General features: G+C 60.6%; 11 protein-coding genes across 11 annotated transcripts; 6 read left to right on the top strand and 5 right to left on the bottom strand.

Moving 5' to 3' along the window:
• Positions 1–440: 440 nt before the first annotated feature.
• Positions 441–1552, top strand: A1Q1_05272 (small GTPase; the record flags this gene model as incomplete). The annotated part of the gene is made up of 6 exons (XM_014328747.1): positions 441–465; positions 549–571; positions 675–914; positions 971–995; positions 1233–1448; positions 1494–1552. 6 exons carry the CDS (start codon positions 441–443, stop codon positions 1550–1552), a joined length of 588 nt encoding a protein of 195 aa, XP_014184222.1.
• A 511-nt stretch (positions 1553–2063) lies between these two features.
• A1Q1_05271 (uncharacterized protein) lies at positions 2064–2995 on the bottom strand (the record flags this gene model as incomplete). The annotated part of the gene is made up of 4 exons (XM_014328746.1): positions 2064–2204; positions 2284–2444; positions 2528–2727; positions 2802–2995. The coding sequence occupies 4 exons, from the start codon at positions 2993–2995 to the stop codon at positions 2064–2066; spliced, it is 696 nt and encodes a 231-aa protein (XP_014184221.1).
• A 353-nt stretch (positions 2996–3348) lies between these two features.
• A1Q1_05270 (uncharacterized protein) lies at positions 3349–4791 on the top strand (the record flags this gene model as incomplete). The annotated part of the gene is made up of 2 exons (XM_014328745.1): positions 3349–3510; positions 3562–4791. 2 exons carry the CDS (start codon positions 3349–3351, stop codon positions 4789–4791), a joined length of 1392 nt encoding a protein of 463 aa, XP_014184220.1.
• Positions 4792–5771: 980 nt separating this feature from the next.
• On the top strand, positions 5772–7029 carry A1Q1_05269 (beta-1,3-mannanase; the record flags this gene model as incomplete). The annotated part of the gene is made up of 3 exons (XM_014328744.1): positions 5772–6147; positions 6200–6583; positions 6638–7029. The coding sequence occupies 3 exons, from the start codon at positions 5772–5774 to the stop codon at positions 7027–7029; spliced, it is 1152 nt and encodes a 383-aa protein (XP_014184219.1).
• Positions 7030–7163: 134 nt separating this feature from the next.
• Positions 7164–8685, bottom strand: A1Q1_05268 (nicotinamide mononucleotide permease; the record flags this gene model as incomplete). Its single annotated transcript, XM_014328743.1, has 3 exons — positions 7164–7376; positions 7426–8457; positions 8557–8685. 3 exons carry the CDS (start codon positions 8683–8685, stop codon positions 7164–7166), a joined length of 1374 nt encoding a protein of 457 aa, XP_014184218.1.
• A 900-nt stretch (positions 8686–9585) lies between these two features.
• Positions 9586–10614, top strand: A1Q1_05267 (uncharacterized protein; the record flags this gene model as incomplete). The annotated part of the gene is made up of 1 exon (XM_014328742.1): positions 9586–10614. The coding sequence occupies one exon, from the start codon at positions 9586–9588 to the stop codon at positions 10612–10614; it is 1029 nt and encodes a 342-aa protein (XP_014184217.1).
• Positions 10615–10745: 131 nt separating this feature from the next.
• Positions 10746–12119, bottom strand: A1Q1_05266 (uncharacterized protein; the record flags this gene model as incomplete). Its single annotated transcript, XM_014328741.1, has 1 exon — positions 10746–12119. One exon carries the CDS (start codon positions 12117–12119, stop codon positions 10746–10748), a length of 1374 nt encoding a protein of 457 aa, XP_014184216.1.
• A 500-nt stretch (positions 12120–12619) lies between these two features.
• On the bottom strand, positions 12620–13742 carry A1Q1_05265 (uncharacterized protein; the record flags this gene model as incomplete). The annotated part of the gene is made up of 3 exons (XM_014328740.1): positions 12620–13235; positions 13463–13559; positions 13628–13742. The coding sequence occupies 3 exons, from the start codon at positions 13740–13742 to the stop codon at positions 12620–12622; spliced, it is 828 nt and encodes a 275-aa protein (XP_014184215.1).
• A 624-nt stretch (positions 13743–14366) lies between these two features.
• On the top strand, positions 14367–15016 carry A1Q1_05264 (uncharacterized protein; the record flags this gene model as incomplete). Its single annotated transcript, XM_014328739.1, has 2 exons — positions 14367–14752; positions 14815–15016. The coding sequence occupies 2 exons, from the start codon at positions 14367–14369 to the stop codon at positions 15014–15016; spliced, it is 588 nt and encodes a 195-aa protein (XP_014184214.1).
• Positions 15017–15851: 835 nt separating this feature from the next.
• On the top strand, positions 15852–16996 carry A1Q1_05263 (HPP family protein; the record flags this gene model as incomplete). Its single annotated transcript, XM_014328738.1, has 2 exons — positions 15852–16420; positions 16492–16996. The coding sequence occupies 2 exons, from the start codon at positions 15852–15854 to the stop codon at positions 16994–16996; spliced, it is 1074 nt and encodes a 357-aa protein (XP_014184213.1).
• A 247-nt stretch (positions 16997–17243) lies between these two features.
• Positions 17244–18921, bottom strand: A1Q1_05262 (uncharacterized protein; the record flags this gene model as incomplete). The annotated part of the gene is made up of 3 exons (XM_014328737.1): positions 17244–17966; positions 18398–18603; positions 18783–18921. 3 exons carry the CDS (start codon positions 18919–18921, stop codon positions 17244–17246), a joined length of 1068 nt encoding a protein of 355 aa, XP_014184212.1.
• Between the last annotated feature and the right edge of the window lie 782 nt (positions 18922–19703).

Here is a 19703-nt window from a genome sequence, read left to right as displayed (position 1 = left end):
CTCGTAAGGTAATGCCCATAGCCCAGTGCATAGAGTCTGGTCCACGCCCACCTCTATCACTCCCCCCATCACACTCACCCACCCACCCCCTCCGGCTCACTCTTCCCCGTCTCCATCTCGACCACCCCTCCGGCTCCCCGTCTCGTACGCGTACTCATATCCCCCCCTCCATCGTGTATCATTTGACACCGCCGCCCGCCCATCACTCCAACCAAGTCACGACACCCGCTCCACCGCCCCCTTCACCTCCTGCCCGAGCACACCGCACACCGTCAGCAAGCACTGCACTCGCCAACACGTCAGCGGCTCATCGGCGCAGCACAACCCCCCTCCTCACCCACTCTTTAACGACTCGAGCGTGACCACCGTCTACCTCATTTTTGCATAACGCCGATTCGATCACTGTCCCTTCTCCGTCGCTCCCCTCCTCTCCACCCATCATGGCCGCCACTCGCAGCATCAAATGTGAGCACAAGCATGGGGGCCCGGGGCACCCCGACACGGACGCGCGCGCGGACTAAGGTTGTGCTAACAAACAGGCGTCGTAGTGGGAGACGGTGCTGTCGGCAAGGTGAGTGTGCATGTGTTGTGTGCACCAACCCCCTCGCGACGCGATCGGCGCACTACAAGCACTCTGACCAGCGCACAAAAGAGCATCCCCACTGACGACCTAGACCTGCCTGCTCATCTCGTACACGACTAACGCGTTCCCCGGCGAATACGTCCCCACCGTATTCGACAACTACAGCTCCCAGGTCATCGTGGATGGCATGACTGTCAGCCTCGGATTGTGGGACACGGCCGGTCAGGAGGACTACGACCGTCTCCGCCCCCTGTCATACCCCCAGACGGACGTCTTCCTGCTCTGCTTCTCCGTCGTGTCACCAGCATCCTTTGAGAACATCAGGACCAAGGTGAGTTTGCAATCCTAGCACACGTTTCACTTGGACTTGGCACTGACGTTTCCCAGTGGGAGCCGGAAATCAGACATCACTGTGAGTGGCGAACGCAGCCGCTTTCCATGACGCGGCACGCGGCATCGATGGCCTCGAGCGGGACTTGGCGGCAAGCGTGGAGGGTCGCGACGCGCCGTTGGGTGGTGAGAAACTAGCGTCGCACAGTGTTTCGGCCACCTACGTGCCCGCGAATCATCCTTATCGGCAGTCCGGCTGGCGTGTTATCGCCCGAACCCTGCGCTTTCTGTGATTGCATTGTGTGCTAACGACTCTCAGCCCCCGGCACGCCCATCATCCTTGTTGCGACCAAGCTGGACCTGCGAGAGGACCCCGTGGCGATTGAGAAGATGCGCGAGAGGCGGCAACAGCCTGTGCAGTACGCGCAGGGCCTGGCGATGCACAACGACATCAAGGCTGCGCGGTACCTGGAGTGCTCTGCTCTGACGCAGATGGGCCTGAAGACTGTGTTCGACGAGGCGATCCGCACTGTCCGTGAGTACACTGCTGGAGAACGCATGTGTTGTAGCTGACCCCTAGTGAACCCCGGCCGTCGCTCTGGCAAGCCCAAGCAGCGAAATGGCTGTGTGCTGATGTAAAATCGGCACCGCCTCGAATAAACCTATACGACCACAACTCGACCTACGAGTTGTCTACGGCCTACCCATGTCTTGCCTCTAATACCATGTTCGCCGGTGTTCTCCTCTGGCGGATTATTTTCTTTTTCTTCTACTCTTGCCACCTTACCTACAGCGACATAAGCAGCTACACAGCCTCTCTCCATCTCAAACTCACGAGCTTGTTTCCGTTCTTGTACCACCACCGTACCAACCGAGAGCTTTCACGACAGCTCACAACCCTTGCAGAACACCACTTGCGAGCCTTGCATCCAATCCCCCCCGGTCCCGAACCCACGACTAGCGGCTGGTCAATCTCCCGGCCCTTCCTTGTCCATAGATAGGTTAACGTGCGAGCCATACGGTCCCCCTCACGATGCAGATTAGTGCAGCAGCGAGCAGCCAGAAGCGAGAATGAGTGGCAACACGAGGCGCAGGGCAATGGTGTCAGTAGCAGCAATGATATGTAGTACATGAGGATCGATCGTCTAATCTACTTCTTATCGGCTTCGGGCTCCTCAGCATCATCGAACTGGGCCGCATTCCACCCCTCGGGCGGGGGCACATTGCCCCAATCCACCTTGTCCAGGAACGCCTCGACGGGGTCTTGCCCCTCGTCCTCGCCATCCTCGGCCTGGCATCAGCGATGTCCAGGCTAGTAGGGTCTAGTAGGGTCGATACCGGGCATCGGGGCCCTGGAAGTCACTCCTCACCCTTCCGATCTCGCCGTCGTCTCCATCTTGCTCTTCCTCCTCGTCCTCGTCGTCGCCCTCCGAGTCGTCGGCGAGGCCGAAGAAGTTGTTTGGCGTTCCGTCCGGCAGCAGGGACTCGTGCAGCGCCGAGCAGCGAGAGAGGGCCGAGAAGAGAGGTTGCACTGTTGTCAGCTGCCACTCTCGCCACAGCGATCAACCTCTCCACCTCAAGAGCAGAGGAAAGAAAGAGTACGGGGGGACTCACGTTGGTCCTCGGCGACGTAGATCCGCATCTCGGCCAGCGTCATAAACTCTTCCTCTTCAGCAGGAGCGCCGTTGGCGGGCGGCGAGTCGTCAACCTGACAGTAGATGTGCGCTGGCGTCGCTCCCGCCGGCGTCAGAGCATGAAGCGTCAGATCCTGGTACGGCAGCGTCCAGCCCTGTCCCGCGTCGCCCTCAATGGTGCTAGGGAGGAACGTCACAGACCTGCTGTCAGCTATCCTCCTTTCATCCCCAGCTATGTGTGCATTGCGACTCACTGCTCCGTGACGAACAGTGTGCCGGTCGTCTTGGACCACGACGTCCAGCTCGGCACGTTCATCTCGACCTCGGCCGGTCCTTGCCAGTGCAGGACTGGCGGGATGTCGGAGAAGTTCTGCGGCGTGACCGAGGTCAGATCATCATGCTCCAATTGCGAGACTGAGGGCGGAGGGGTGCGCGTCCGTTCCAGCATGTTGGTTGAGTGTTATGAGGTGAGGTCACTCTGCGCGTCAACAAATATCGTCAGTAGATCTCCACCACACACCCTCGATATCTGCTCCCGCTAATTCCCTTCGGTTAGATATCTTCTAATACAACCTCGCATGTCCCTAATTCATCCACGATGCTACATTAACTCGTAAGGTAATGCCCATAGCTCGCTACTTTGGCTCGCGTCCAGGAGATGCCGGGCGTACCTGTCCCCGTCTCCGAGGTTTATGACGACGTTTCCGGCGGTTCCTTTTTCTTGCGCCTTTCCCATTACTCCCACCACACTCTCATCACGACAAAAAGCGCATGAAAGAGGACGCCTGAGCAGCGACGACCATGCCGCTCAAGCTCCCCGCGCCGATACTCCACCTCGAGGCGTTCTTCCGCCCCTCCCTCCTGCGGCCGGACATCAAGGCTCCCTCCGTTGACAATGTCGACTGGCAGGGCCTGAGGCGCGCGGGCTGGAACGCCGTCGTGATCGACAAGGACAACTGTCTGGTAAGCTTCTAGTGCCCTATTGCCAGCTTTGGGTGACTGACGCTCCCGCAGACGCTCCCCAATGTCGACAAGATCTGGCCCCCGTTCGCGCCCGGGTGGGAGAACTGCAAGCGCGCCTTCCCCGGACGGACACTGATCGTGTCCAACTCGGCCGGATCCTCGAAGGACAGAGGTGGCATCGGTGCCGAGTCGCTTAGCATGCAGCTGCAGGCTCCAGTCCTGGCTCACCGGCGACCAAAACCCGCCTGCGCCTCCGACATCATCGACTTCTTCAAGGGCCGCTTGCCCCTCCGGACGGGACGCGAGATCAGCCCGGCAGTCCAGGCCGCGGCGAAGGAGGAGGACGCGGCGGAGCGGTTCCTGCTAGACCGGTGGCGGGGGGACGTCGAGCATGGCCCGCTTTGCGGTGAGCTGCAACGACCAGTGAAGGAGGACGGAGACGATCTCGAGGCGAAGATGGTCGCGGCGCAGCATGCCGGATCGGGCCGGTATAACAAGGAGCCAGAGCAGCCGGAGAAGGCGGAGGACCAGGCCGCTGCGAGCAGCCAGCGGGACGCGAAGCACTCAGCGCACGACAACGAGGTCGACAAGGCGGCGCAGCGCGAGGAGCGTGAGAAGACGCACAAGTTCCCAGCGACGGCTGAGGGTGAGGCGGAGCCGCTGCGCGTCCTCGTGGTCGGCGACCGGAAGTTTACCGACGTCCTCCTCTCCCGCCGCCTGGCCCTTTATCCCGACGTTGTTGCGCTCAGCATCCAGACGACCGACCTCCCGCAGCCCAAGGACGTCAAGCTTCTCCGAAAGCTCGAGGATCGACTCGCCGGGCCAAAGGAGGACCCCGCCGGCGCCCCGTGGGAGGCATACGTCCGTATCGACCCGCCGCCGCCGCCTCCGCCGACGCTCAGGGAGCGTCTCAGCCCGAGCTACATCCTCGCCGAGCCCGGACCGCCGGTGATCTGGTACGACCCGCGAACGTGGCGATGGCGACCCATCCTCGCCGCGACTCTGAACGGTCTCGGACGGGGTATCTCCTGGATCTCTGTCGAGGGCGCCAAGGGCGCCAAGGCTGCTTCGATCTGGTCGGTGGCCAAGATCAAGGAGGCGAACGAGCACCGCAAAATCCGCGCCGCTGAGCGCGCAAAGGAGCAGGCTGCCAAGGAGCACGAGGACAAGGTGAAGCAGGTCGAGGAGGAGAAGAACGACCAGGACGAGCTCCAGGCCCTCCTTCAGCCCAAGCAGGCGGTCAAGGGCGACGTCGCCGAGCCCGTGAAGCAGAGCACGTAAGACACTAGACGGACCATCGCATGCATATCGCATACATCTCATGAAGCTCACCGCAGTGATTGACCAACGAGGCTGACATAGCTCGGAGCCGGTCGCTTGTGCCGGACTGGCAGACTTTAGGCGTTCCCCTCGCCTTGCCCGCTCGCCAGCTCTCTGTGGTTAACTCTCCCCCAAACAAATCCTGACTTTGGATACTCTATCGTGATTCATGATCGCGCACAGACTTGCCCGCCCCAGAACTCACCTCAGGCGCAAACGTGCGGCTCCAATATGGAGCGGCCGGCGTCCTGCTGCAGTTGAGTGCGCTTGAGTGCCTTGTTCTCCAACACCGCAGCAACGGGGCCATTTGGGGGCCACAGTTTCGTGGTCAATCGACTCCGAAACGAAGCGCTGTTCCTCGTCTTCCTCGTCCTGATATTCGTCTCGATCGGTATTTACCCCGGCTCCCCCGCAATGACGCACGCCCTCGAGGCAGTCAGTCAGTCACTTCGAGTGGTCCGAATGACGCTTCTTCCACATCATGCATGTCGAAGGGCCCCCGGCCCCGGTCAGAGCTGTTTCGAATGTGCCTATGCGCCTCCACTTCAAGGTTTATACATCCGTGTGAATACCAGCGGGCACTGATGGGATCACCGACATCTTAGTGCCGAGTCCAGAACTGTGGCTCTTTGACCCCTTGGAAACCGGAGGTGTGGCTCGAAGGATTGATTGCTCATGACCGCTTCATTTGTGTTTGTGCTTGTGTCATGTGCGTATCCTCCAAGAGTGATCATGGGGCACCTCGGGGTGATGAGGTCCGCGCGAGGAGAACAGTAGAGAGGTAACACTCCGGCGCGTTTGCTGTGCAACACCTGTATATATAGTGGCAATGTTACAGGTCCACCTCTCTCTCATCTTCAAGGGGCTCTGCTCTCGCCACTCATCCCTGATCCCATCTCGAACTTCGCTTGTCTCTCAGCCTCCATTCTTCACCACTGCCAATGCGCCTTCTTTACCTGCTGCCCGTGGCGCTCTGGGCCGCCACCGTTTCTGCCCAGAGCCTCAAGTCTTGGGCGGGCACGAACAGCTACTTTCTGCAGTCCCTGGATGACGGCCAACAGGTCAAGCACATCCAAGACCTCGCCGCCCTCGGCGTCAAAGCAATCCGTCTCTGGGTCCGTGAGCAGTTGTCGCATTGCGAGAAGGGCTCCGTCCGAGGCCAGACTTGCCGCGCGCTTGAGAACCAAGAGTTCGGAGGTGTGGGGAGGTACGACCCAGTCACCATGGATCTGCTCGATAAGACTCTGCTCAACATTCAGACGCACGGCAAGGGCATGAAGGTCATCATTTCGCCACACGATTCGAACAGCGTCCAAAGTAAGCACTGTCACTCTCCCGGTACTTACTGTCAGAATCGCCATTCCTCAAGACAGCTACACCCTCAAGTATCCCCAGAATGACTTTTACCATAACGGAAACGCCGAGGCAGACTACGACAATCGCCTCAAATACATCATGGAGTATCAGGGACAGTACATGAAGAGGCCTTGGAAGGATCTGCACGACCTCATCATCGCCTTTGACGTCCAGAACGAACCTCTGCTCGCTTACAAGGGGACCGGCAAGCCTGGTGTCTGCAGCATACCTGACTCGGCGAAGGGCTGGGTCTGCAAGCGCGCCACGAACATGCGCAAAATCCTCGGCGCAGACAACCCGATCAAGATCGCAAGTGGTGGCATTGGCGGCGATGCCAACAACCAGTGCTCGTTTTTGGACGATGCGATGAAGTGTCCCGATCTGGATGTCATCGCCCGTACGTACTGCCTTACCTCACACAGCAGCGAGCGTGAACCCACTGACCCAACAGTACACATCTACCCAGACCGAAACGGAGGTGGAATCGAGAAGCACTTCGCGGACTGGTCGAAGCAGGGTGGTGGAGGCAAGCTTATCTATGTCGAGGAGCTCGGCTTGACGTGGCGCAAGCTCACCGGGCCCGGTTGTGCGAACAATGACCCCAACGTCAAGGATTGGGACGTTCCTGCTGCCTTCAAGGCCTCAGCCGAGAAGCTCAACAACGCCGGTATCCCCTGGCTCTCGTGGAGCATTATCCCCGACGTCGTTCCCGAGTGCCAGCAGGGTTTCAACGACGACTGTGACTCCACTCCCATCCCTATCACTCAGAAGAAAGTTGACTTCGCCGGACCTATGAAGGCGGCAGCGGACGCCAACTTGACTCCCGGTGGCTTCGCCATCTGAGTCCGTGACCCTGTTGCTCGAGTTGAGTTTCCTCTTCATAGTAGGAAACAGATGACAATGCTTGTAACAACGAACGTTATTTCAGACAGACATAATCGAAAGAATGAGGAGGAGCGGGCCTGCTCGCCATGCTTCTACACAGGCACTCCTCTAACAGAGCTCCTTGGCTCCTCTGGGTCAACGCCCACCTCGGCACCCTTCTCCGGATACCTCTTCAACGCAATCGCAAACACGGTGGCAATGACACCAATGAGCGCCATCCAGACCGTCGTCGCGCTCCAGCCGGGAACGTATCGTGGCGCATCCTTAGCCGGCCACAGGAAGACGCCATAGATGGACGCCGAGTTCTGTTCTTGTCAGCATGTCACGCCTCCCCCAGTCCATTTCCTGACTTACACCAAGGGCATTCGCAAGAGCGATGGCGACGGCGCGTTTCTCGGCGGGATGCGTAATGACGTTAGGCACCCACGTGAGCACGAGGGGACAGACGGCGTACACTGCGCCAAAGCCGAAGATGAGGAACACGTACTGCACGATGTGCGTCGTGGTGGCGACCGTGACAATGAAGCATGCCGCGCCAATCGTGGCCGCAATAGTGATGAAGAGAGGCTTGTTCCGGCGCCAGTCGGAGCAGAAGCAGAACACGAGGATGTACACGAACGCGGCGGCGTACACTGGGATAGTGTGGTACTGGGCGTCGTAGCCCGTCCAGCCCAGACCGGACACGAGCGTGGGGACGAAGTACTGCACGGTCTGGGCTCCGGTGCACAGCATGTACAGTAGAACGAGGACCCAGACCCGCCAATCGCTCACTGCCATCTTGACCGCGGACCACTCCGAGGTCTTCTCCCCGCCAGCAGTGTTGCCGAGGCCGTCAGCCGCCAAGCGCTGCGCGGCAAGTTGTCGCTCGGCGGGAGAGAGGAACTTGGTCGTCGCTGGCCAGTCGGGCATGAAGATCCAAGTCACGCATCCGACGGCGCTGGAGCCGACGCCCTCGATGATGAACAGCCACTGCCAGCCCTTGAGTCCGCGAGCGCCTTCGAGGTGCTGCGTGATGAGACCGGCCAGGAGGCCAGAGAAGGCGCCACTAACGGCCGTAGCGGTGTAGTAGATTGCGTACCGGCTCGACAACTCGTATCGTCTGTACCACGAGGAGAGGTAGAAGGCAACTCCGGGGGCGAAACCGGCCTCGACGACACCGAGACAGAAGCGGACTGCGGCGAGTTGTTTCCAGTTGTTCGTGGCGGCCATGCAGGCGCTGACGCCGCCCCAGATCACACACAAGATCGAGAGGTACAGCGACGGCCGACAGCGCGCGATCAAGAGGTTGCTGGGCACCTCGAACAGGACGTAACTGATGAAGAACACGAGCAGCACGACAGAGTACTGGTCCGAGGTCATGTTGAAGTCCTCCTCGAGGCCGCCTGTCTTGGCGTTGCCGATGTTGGCACGGTCGAGGTACGAGAGTGTGTAGAGAACCCAAATACAGGGCTGCCATCAGCACGGCAGGCAGATGCAGACACTCACGACAATGCGCATGTCAATCTTCCTCACAAGGGCTTTCTCCTCGGGCGAGCCGGGGACGTATGTGCTCGGCGCGGTTTCGTGCCACAGCTCATCGTGTTTCTCATGGAGATCGAGTGAAGCGTCGCCCATGGCGTGTGATGGGTTTTGTGGTGGATCGTAGTAGGGCATGCGCCTGCGCAAGCATTGGGAAGGCTTATATGGGTCGCCACAGATGGGCAACTGCAGCAGCATGCATGACGGTGATGTGCCTCGCAACAAGAGCTCGGACGGTTGTTCTACCTCACTCCGCAGTGGATTTAAGTGATTAACCGTCTGTTGCCGATTGGGCTCGGCAACTTGCTGAGATCCGGGTTGGTCCGAGATCCCGGCGTGTTTGGAGCTTCGGTTCTAGAAGCTCTCCCTCTAGACCTACCTCTACTTGAGAGCGGAGATCTGCAGAGGTGTATTCCGTAAACACCTGGTGGAGCATAACGGAGGCACCATGGTGGGCAAGCCCCCGCCACCATCGGCATTGTTACAATTGCACTGGGAGGAGACGTCTCCGCTTCGCCGTTGCGGACATAGGGTAGCACATGTTCTCAGCAACCACGGATGTGGAGCTCGGCCGACTTGATGGTGGGGAGGATGAGCAAGGGGAGGGCTCGGTACGGCAAGTGAGGCTGGTGACGATGCAGATCGTGGACATCGGTAACCTTCTCTGGGTCTCCGCCCTCTACCTCTCGGACGGGTCTTCGGAAGCCGGCCCGTCCACCCGTGCTCCTGGGGCCACATGTGCTGTATCGTGTGCACGCAGTCGGCAACTTCTGCGCCTCCATCGACTCTGCATCGGTCAGATGATGCTAACATGATCTCGTTTGCCCACCTTCCTAAATCGTACCTCGTCGGCAGATCAATACGCCGACCCCTTCTCGGCATTCAACCGGCAACTGACGGTTTGTCGTCTCCACTGCCTTCGACCGCCATTCTCATAAGTACTCGCGCGACTGCTCCCTGTACACGGTTTCCCCCATCCCCGACTCCACATCAACGATGACAATCGAGCGCAACGTTGTCCTCATCACCGGCGCCGGCGGCTGGCTCGGCGGCCTGCTCGCCTCCCAGCTCCTCTCCGACCCCAAGACGCCCAACCTCAAGCTGATCCTGGCGGACATTGTCGAGCCCAAAGTGCCCGCCAAAGCGCCCTCTGGCTCAGTCAAGACGCTAAAGGCAGACCTCTGCGACCCCGCCGCCATCGACTCGCTCTTCACCACTGAGTACGGAACCCCCGACACCGTGTACTGCATGCACGGCATCATGTCGCGCGGCAGCGAGGACAACTTTGATCTCGGCCTGCGGGTGAATGTAGACTCTGTGCACGCGTTGCTGAACAGGGCACGAGACGCTAGCGCCAGTGCAGAGGCACCGCTCAAGTTTATCTTCACGTCCAGTCTGGCCGTGTATGGTGGCCCGCTCCCCCAGGTCGTGGAGCCGAGCACGATCGCGACGCCCGAGGGCGCATATGGGTGCGGCAAGCTCATGTCCGAGCTCTTGGTCAATGAGTACACGCGCCGCGGCTTTGTGGACGGCCGCATCCTGCGTCTGCCCACCATTGTCGTGCGTCCCGGCCCGCCGTCGGCTGCCACCTCCGCTTTCATCAGTGGCATCATCCGCGAACCGCTGCATGGCGAGGAGGCGCTGTGTCCCGTCGGCAACTCGCTCGACTCGCCCGAACTCGGCCTCGAGGCGTGGGTTGCGTCCCCCGAGACGACGGTTCGGAACTTCGTAGTCGCGAAACACGTTCCGAGCGACAAGTTCCTCAGCCATACCCGTGTCGTCTGTTTGCCCGGGTTCACGACAACGATGAGGGAGGAACTGGAGGCGCTGCGCGAGGTCGCGGGCGAGGAGGCTCTGAAACTCGTCAAGTTCAAGGATGACCCGACGAATCGACGGATTGTGTCTAGCTGGCCGGCCAGGTTTGACAACACATATGCCCTCGGATTGGGCTTCGAGGTCGATGAGGGAGGCATGGTGCCCATCGTGCGCCGGTTCCAGGCGGCGGTAAAGGCGGGCGAGGCGTGAGGCGGACCGTGGCCGCAAATCATGGATGATGTATAACGTTTCTCTGCAGTCGAACCGATGTGGCGGTCAGTTTCGCTGCTCAGTAAGAGTCAATACCGATCAAAGCTAGTACCTGATACATGTACAACAGTCTAGACCACGACAACATCGACATCAGCGGCCCCATGCCACGCATGTCTCCACCCGCACCGCCACTTGTCCGAGTTGAGCGCCTTGCCCTCGGTCGTGGTCGCCATGCCCCCAATATGGTCCATGACGATCCTCGACGAGATGATCATTCTCTGCTCGTCTCTCCTCTCGCACAGGCTTCCCGGCGTTCCTCGGAGGCAGTCCTGAACAACTTGATCCGGCGCGCGGCGGTGGACACCCGGCGGTAAGCGTGAGGCACTCCGCGAGTACTCCCTCAGCACGACCTGGAGCAGCGGCAGATAGCTGCGGTGCATGATCAACCCGCTGCCGCCGGTCCCGATGAACCCGGCCCGGATGCGCCCCACTTCACGCTCAGACTCGAGTTCGGCCATGACGGTCGAGATAACATCCCAGGCCCCGGGACAGAGGGGGAAGTCGTCCTCCGCGAGCATGACCCATTCGCCCCTCAGCGTGTCCTCGGCCCAGCGGAACGCCTCTGCGAGATGGAGGTAATGACCCCATTCATCGTCGGGGTGCTGATCCTCGTCGACGTAGAAGTTGTACCCCTGCTCCCTCAGGGCTGCGAAGGCGGCATGGTCGGTCGAGTGTGTGAAGCCGTTCAGCGTAATCATTTCGTTTAGGAAGGGGGCATAGCTGTCGACGGTCTTTTGGAGGATGATGTCCCCGTTCTGAGGACGGGGGAAAGAGAGGATGAGCACGTCGAGAGACGTGGCGGGAAAGGGCAGCCGGAGTGGAGGACGAAGCAGGGAGAAGAGCGGGAGGACGAGCGCGGCAAGAGCGAGAGCAGCGAGCTGAGTGCGCAGTGGCCCCTGGCGAGGCTTCTCGACGAGTCGTTCTTGTACTGTTGGCAAGGCAGCGCGGAGCACGAGGACGCCCATCGCCACTCCGAGCGTGACGGCGTATGTCCATGGCCGACGTTCGAGGAGCGCAAACCCAGCAGCGGCAGCGAGGCTCCACTCGTGCACCGGATCCATGGCCTGCCACACGACGAGCCCTGGCCCCCATCCCGTCATGGGCTCATAAAGTGCCCGGTGGGAGAAGAACACCGGAGCTGCCCAACCCACACTCCTCGTGAGGAGGAAGCCGAGCGGGGCGCGGAGCAGGGCAGCAGTCGACGTGGCCGCCCACAGCCAAGGCAATGGGGGAAGTGTGTAGGGGATGAGGCCGAGCTGGAGGAGACGAGAGACGAGGTCACCAAAGTCGAGTGGGACGGCCCATGGCGAGAGGAACAGCGTCAGGTCCGTTGAGACGGGAGAGTAGGAGAGGTCGAGGCGGAGAAAGAAAGCCAAGACTGTCGGTAGTAGAGGGACGATGAGCGTGGCCGTCTCTGCCCGCGACGGCGAGCGCGGAAACATGTTGATGCCGAGTTGCGAAGAGGTGCAAGGATCAGGACAGCAATGCACACGCTTGGATCGGTCCGCCATGCTTGAGCCTGCAGCCTGCAGCCTGGGTGCTGACGGACTCGGTCACTGGGCAACGAGGGGCCAAGAGCCCCAAGACACATCTGTGCGCGGCTGTGTGTGCTTCGCCCTACGCCCCCCGCAGTATCGCGGTATGGCGCCACACGCTGCACACGCCCGCACACCTGACACCACCGTCAGAGATCAGAGACATATGTGCGGGCTTTTGCCTTTTCCGACGCCGACAGGGAACCAGAACGCCCCATACAAGTCCCCTGACGCACGGACGCCGAGACTCGCAGCACCGGTGCACCAACACTCCCTCCGGCTCCGAAACGTTGCCGTCGGCGGGTAGCCATTCTTGGGCATCTAATGCCCGGACACTGGTATCTCGCTGTCTCATATATTCCCGTTTGCACCCTTCTAATACTTCTATTCTCTACGTTTTAGCTACTCTACATGACGAACACCGTCTTTCCAATCTCGCCTTTCTCAAAGCGCGTGTAGTACTCCGGCGCCTCATTAATGCCCACCTTGAACTGCACAAAGCTCCTGAACAGATCGAGGTTGCCCTTCAGCACGTTCATGGCGGCCGGGAAGAAGGTGCGCACGGAACAGCGGCCGAACTGCATTCGGACATTCTTGTCGTAGAACTTCTCGGCGGACACAGAGAGGGGCGCATTGTGCACGCCCACACTCGAGACGGCACCATAGGGCCGGACGAGCTCCAGTGCATCGGCGACAGCGGAGGGATGGCCCACGACTTCGAGTACAGCGTCAGCCCCGCGCCCCTCGGTCGCATTCATGAGCGCCTCCTTCAGTTCGGGGAGGGGGAGGGCGATGGCTCCGTGCTTCTCGGCGGCTGGGAGACGGGACGCATTAAGGTCAGTAGCGTACACCGTCTCGAAGAGGGTCTTGGCGCTCGAGATGGCACAAAGGCCGACAGGTCCGCATCCGAGCACGACGGCGATGCCCTTCTTCGGCGCGGTTCCCTTCTCGGCGTCGGCGAGGCTCCACTGCTCTGCCGTCAGCCACCCGTCGTCCATCAGACGACGGGCGTTGAACGCGGCGCTGTATCCAGTCGGCAGGATGTCGGTCAGTAGCAGGGCCATCTCCTCCGGGAGATCGGAGGGGAGGGTTAGAGATCGGCGTCCGCCTCGTGCACGAGGAAGTACTCTGCCTGTCCCCCGCTCAGACAGTAGTTGTCTTTACACCGCGATGTCCACCCGCGCTCGCAGAAGTAGCACGCGCCGCAGGAGTTGGAGAATGGGCAAAGCACCCTGTCGCCGACTTTGAACTTCTTCACTTCCGGGCCCGCGGCGACGATCTCGCCGCAGACTTCGTGGCCCATAGGGCCCCCGGGCTCGAGGCCGCGGTAGGCGTGCAGGTCGGAGCCTGCGGTCAGCTGAGCACATCGGAGCATAAAGCAAGGACGGAGACAAGTGCAAGGGGGAGCTACTTACCGCACAGACCAGCAGTCGACACCTTGATGATGACGTCGCCGTCGCGCTCAATCTCCGGCTTCGGCACGTCGCGCACCTCGACTGTGAACGGGGCTGTGCACACAACTTGCTTCATTGTTGGTGAGGGATGGATTGGAGGGCGAAACCAAGTGTCACGAAGCGAAATATCGGCACATCGGCTGTGGGCGTTGAGTAAGCATCGGCTTTGCCCTGGTTATCTCGTCCGCGCGGCTCGCCCACTTGTTGTTGACATCTGGACCGGATCTTCGACGTCTCGGTAGCAGCTGCCAAGAACAAGGGCTGCGGCGTTGCCCGCACTTAGCTGACAGGGATGGCAAGACGAGGGAATGTGCTGCATCTCTGCGTATGTGAGCGAGTCTGTGTCGATCAGTGGAGGTGAGAGGCCTTTCCGACGACCTCCACCTCCACCTCTCACCGCCAATGCTGACTGCAGCAACCCCTTACTCGTCTGCTGCTCTTGCGCAGTCTTTGTTAACTTCGAAAGCTCAACAGTTTAGTTTCCCTCTCCCCATCTGTTCTAGAAACTAGATAACAATCTCTCACCACCAGAGCTGCCCACAGACTGCCCGACCACGGGATGAAGGAACCTACGGTAATCAGACAGGCTGACCGAGGCGTGCCTAGTTGCATGATCAGAATGCGTCGACCACTCCACCATGCACCGCCGACAATAACCACTGACCGAGCCGGTAGATGACTCTGCAAGTGCACATATACCATGAGCTTCTCAACCCCCTCCGATCCAACGAAATTGCTGATTCAGCGCGAGAACTTGCACAACCAGATCTGCACGCACAACCTCGCCACCGATGCCCCGGGTCCGCGACAGTCGGGCCAGAACTCGCCCGAACACACCTCGGCAGTCATAGCAGAGCTGCAGGGCATGCTGGCGGATAATGTCCCCGTCGAGTCCGTGGCTATGACGCACGACTACGCCGAGATCGTCATCACAGACTCGAGAGGTTTGAACGGGAGCATGACGGTGCCGTGGATGGCGACTATAGAGCAGCGGGGCGAGGTAGAGTGGCGGGGACGCAACCGCGAGGTGGTCGATGAGTACGAGAAGGATCCGGGCAAGTATGAGAAGATGAACGAGGAGTATAAGTGAGTTGATACTCGAGGTTGTGCTGATGGGAAAGGAAGCAAGTGCAGTTCAAGCCGATCAGGTCGCCGAGGCCGCTCGTCGTCACTTACAACGTCTCGAGAGAGGTTGGGCCGCCGTTCTCTCGTCAGAGCGAGGGGGAGAATGGGCTGCAGGGCTTCGTGGAGGAACTGAAGCGGCTGAAGGAGGCTGGAGCCATGGTATTGGCTGCGAGCTTTACACCCCAAACTGCTGTCATTACTGTCGACGCCCCCAAAGGTCTGTAGAACCCCATATATCCCGATGGTCAAAGAGTGTGAGGGCAGGCAGCATCTCTTCCATAGGAGATATTGTGTCGCGCCAACGTATACCTCCTTCGAGGTTGGGTGGCCAAACAGCATAGACTTACGCACTGTGCTAGGACGTTTCGCCGCCCTTGTCGCGCTCGGCGCCTACGATCAAAAGTGACGGCCAGTCGTTGTCTTCCCCATCGGCGCACACGATGACGAGCAGTCAGCGGCACCTCACCTGTACGGTGCCGCCGGCAATCCCGAGGCGTCTCCCTGGCTGGCTGCACCTGGCGAACTCTGAACTCTGATAGAATTGCACGTGACGTATGCCATGTCGCGGCGACCAACCACTCGATGGATATTGCCGCGGGGGGCGCATTCTTCCCTTACCCGGTAGTTGGGGGTGACCAGTGAGAGGGCCGCGGAGTAACTGTCCCCGCGTCCTAGACGCCTGGCGCGAGACAAATGTACAGCCCATACATGGTAAGCACGCCAATACGCTATTCTTGGTCAGCAACATGCACTCAATTTGGGATGGAAGAGTTCGGCTCGAGTCGAGGTTGGAAGGTAGACCAGCTGACACCAAGCTCAAAGGAACAGAGGCAATATGACGCGTGCCGCGCGTGCCTCTGGACTCTCCGATTCGGGCCCCCACTCGCCAGTGCCGCTTCGGCTTCTACGGTGATCACCTGCGGTCACCAAGTCATCCCTTGCACATGCACCCATAAATAAACCCGAGGCCTTGGAACGGGTGGAGGCCGCTCTCTCTCTTGCCTCGAGCTCTTTTCCTTCTCACAACAACATCTCTTCTATGTCGCTCGAGAAGCCCCGCATGACCCACTCACCACCACCCCCGAAGCCTGCGCCGCCCCCGGCCCCAGCGGCGCCGGCAGCCAAACATGGCCCCGTCACCGTCCACCGCGACCTGCGGACGTACCTGCCCCCGATCCTCTCCCGCTTCCTCGGGTACAAACAGCAGCCCCTCCGACCGCTGCCCTTCCCCCCGTTCAGCTGGCTCTCAAAGATCCCCCTCAAGTACGAAGTATGGGGACTCGGCCTCCTCGCGTCCTTCGTGGGCATCATGCTCGTCGAGCTCGTCATGGCGACGGCGTTCGCGGACCAGGACATTATCCTCATCGTTGCGTCCTTCGGCGCATCGGCAGTTTTGATCTACGGCACGATCGAGTCTCCCCTGGCGCAGCCCCGACATCTGCTGGGAGGGCACGTTATTGCGGCCATTCTCGGCGTCGCGATCACGAGACTGTTTAGGAAAGCGAGCAACTACGAGCTGCACGACACGACGCACACGGGCGAGCTGCGGCACATCGTCTGGCTCAACGGCGCGCTCAGCATGAGTGTCGCCCTGACCATGATGCAGATTACGGGCACGGTGCACCCTCCGTGAGTATACCCGAGGGCGACGAGAGAGACCGAAGGTTGCCGAGGTGGACAAAGGGTGCTGACAGCCATAGGGCCGGCGCGACCGCGCTCATCGCCTCGGTGCAACCGGCCGCGGTGCACATGTCCTGGCACTTCATCTACATTGTCCTCATCAGTGCGCTGCTCATGCTGGGTTGGGCCATGATCATCAACAACGTCGGCCGGAGGCGGTACCCTACCTACTGGCTCAGCGGGAGCACGGTGTTTGTCAAGCCGCCACAGAAGCTCGACCCTGAGGCCGGTCTGACCCCTTCATCTGCTGCCAACGGGGGTCCCTCCGAGGTGTCTACTGCCGGATCGACCGTCAATGGCGGTGTAGGAGGGGTGCAGGGCGGAGAGCGGCTTCAGCGCACAACGACAGATGAGGTCATGATGGCCGCGATTGAGGGGCGGAACGACGGCATGGAACGCATGGTCCGGAGCCTGAGTCGGGAGGGCCCGGTCGAGAGCAAGGACGCGGCGGAGATGGCCGCTATTGAGGGACGGAACGATGGGATGCAGAGGCTCGTCAGGAGTCTGAGCCGCGAGAGGCTGTAGCGCTGTAGGCGCTGGCGGCGCGTAGGTGCTGCGAGGAGTGAAGGAGTAGAGAAACGGTGTTGTCTGTAGAACCAAACCCTCACCGGGGCATATAATAGCAATGGAAATATAATTACGTCTCGTCTGGGCATATCCACAGTTTTGCATTCGACAGAAACAACTAAAGACTTCCGAAACGCTCTCCTCTACGCCATACCTTTCTGCTATCCACGCGCGTGCCTCGCGCCTCGCTGCACTCGGCGGCGCTCTACTCAAACACAAACGCCGTCTTTGCAATCTTGTTCTTCTCAAACATCTCATAGTACTCTGGCGCCTTGTCGACGCTGACCTCGTGCTCGACAAAGCTCTCGAACAGGTCCACATTGTCCTTGAGGACCTGCATTGCGGCGGGCGTGTAGGTGCGCACTGCGCAGCGGCCAAAGATGAGCTTGAGGTTCTTGCCATACAGCGTCAGGCCGGGGACGGTGACGTCGTGCGTGTGCAGGCCGCAGCTCGCCACTGTGCCGTACGGCCGCACGGCGTCGATGGCCGTGTCGAGGGCGCTCTGGTGCCCCACGACCTCGCAGGCGGCATCAGCCCCGCGGCCCTCCGTGGCCTTCAGAACCGCCTCCTTCAGCTCAGAGGGCGGGAGGGCGATCGCGCCGTGCTTCCGCGCCGCTTCGAGACGGTGCGGCGCCAGGTCGGTCGCGAAAACGGTCTCGAACATGGTCTTGGCACACGTGATGGCGCACAGGCCGACGGGGCCGCACCCCACCACCACGCACACGCCCTTCTTCCCCTCGGGCTGCACCACCGTGCCGTCAAGCGACTGGGAGGGGATCTGCCCGTCATCCATCCCGTGCCGCGCCTGGTAGGCCACGTAGTACCCCGTCGGGATGATGTCGGCCATGAGCAGCATGAGCTTCTCGGGCACCTCGGGCGGGGCGTGGTACAGCGACGCCTCGCCCTCGGGGATGCGCACGTACTCGGCCTGGCAACCTGGAGGTCAGCGAGGGAGCAACGAGCCGAACGAGCCGAAGGCGAGTTGCGAAGTGAGCCACTCAATGGTTTGGCGCATCGCAGCCCTCTTCACACTTACCGGGAGTAGCCGCCGTGCCGAGCAGCTGCCCGCCGCCATTGCAGCGCGCCGTGTATCCCTTGTCGCAGTAGTGGCACTTGCCACAGGAAGTCGAGAAGGGCGAGATGACAACGTCCTGTATGTCAGCGAATGCGAGCGAAGCGAAGCGAGCATTCCACCCCTTCGCTGCCTCTCTTCGACTCCTCGTCGCCCTCCATCTCGCCTGGGCGAGAGTGGAGGTGCAAGAGAAATTGAGGAGGTTTGAAAGAGACTGCTCCGGCGCCTGTCGGCGCCTATGTATGCTTTGCGCAACACTCGGGCGCCTGCGGTGTCCTCGCACTCACTCCCGGCTTGAAGCTCTTGACGCCCTTCCCGACCTGGACGACGGTGCCGAGGATCTCGTGCCCGATCGTGATGCCGTCACAGCCCGGCTGGTGGCCGCGGTAGATGTGGAGGTCGGAGCCTGCTGTTAGCGATGCCGGCGCCGGAGCCGAAGGCGGAGGCGGAGGCGAGGGCGGCGACGCTTCTCTATTCCAACATGCCTGCTCTGCTGCAGAGCATTGTGACGATGGATCGGTCCGAGGACGGAGTGCGGTGGTCTGCTGACCACCACTCCTTCCGAGCAACCTCGGGAAACACACCCGCTCCAGCAGAGCATCACAACACCGCTACACCCAGTCCAGCCTCAGCCTCAGCCTTCGCCTTCGGCTCAGGCTTCGGCGCACTCACCACAAAGACCGGCGAGCTTGGTCTTGACGATCACGTCGTTGTCCTCCTTGATCTCGGGCGTGGGCACCTCTTTCACGGCCACCTTGTAGGGGGCCTCGAGGACGACGGCCTTCATGGTCTTGGGGAGGTCGACTGTCATGCTGTTGAGTCTGCGAGCGGAGCGAGCTATGTTTCGCGAACGAAGTGAGCGATCCGGCAAGTGAGAGCGAGACGAGAGCTGTTGTTGACCTAGGCGCGTTGGCTAGATCGTTTGCTTTAAGTGACCGAGAAACAAGGTCGAGTGTACAAAGAAGGGAAACGAGGATGCACTCGCCAACGTGTGGGGAATGCATGCGCTAGATCAAACAGCTGACCTCCCACCTCGGGCAGACGGGAGAAGGTGGGCTAGTCATCGCCCGGCCGGCTGGGCGTACGGGCGAGGGATTGGGGGCGCAACCCTTCAGAGCAACGTCGGCATCCACCGATCCCCGCTTATCAACCCGGGCAATCCGGGGATCGGGTACTCACATTCCGGCGGGGGCGCCCACCACTCTATACTCCTCGAGATATCCAACCAGCCTCCAACAACCAGACAGCTGTCAAAGACACGCGGCAGCCACTTCATGACTGTCCAATGCATTATCGAGCTGAGACTCGGGCTGAAACACCAAGAGGAGTCTAGATACCTTCTCGAGACATCTGCGTATGCACAAGGTGTACAGCCGGGGCGGGATCGTCCGCCTCATTCTCGCTCATCGTTGCCCCCGGCGATACTCGTTTGCTTACTCACTGACACACTCAAGATGACGGCCTGCGCACTTCCTCAGACCCTCGCACACTCGCACACTCGTGTGTGCTTCGTGGACACTTTGCATGCCCCATTCCAGTCCCGCGCCAGCGGGGCCATTTCTTGCTATTGATACGAGGAGAGAGTGAGAGAGA

Source organism: Trichosporon asahii (assembly GCF_000293215.1).
Source record: "Trichosporon asahii var. asahii CBS 2479 unplaced genomic scaffold scaffold00002, whole genome shotgun sequence".
NCBI classification, from domain to species: domain Eukaryota; kingdom Fungi; phylum Basidiomycota; class Tremellomycetes; order Trichosporonales; family Trichosporonaceae; genus Trichosporon; species Trichosporon asahii.
This window is presented reverse-complemented; position numbering and strand designations above follow the sequence as displayed.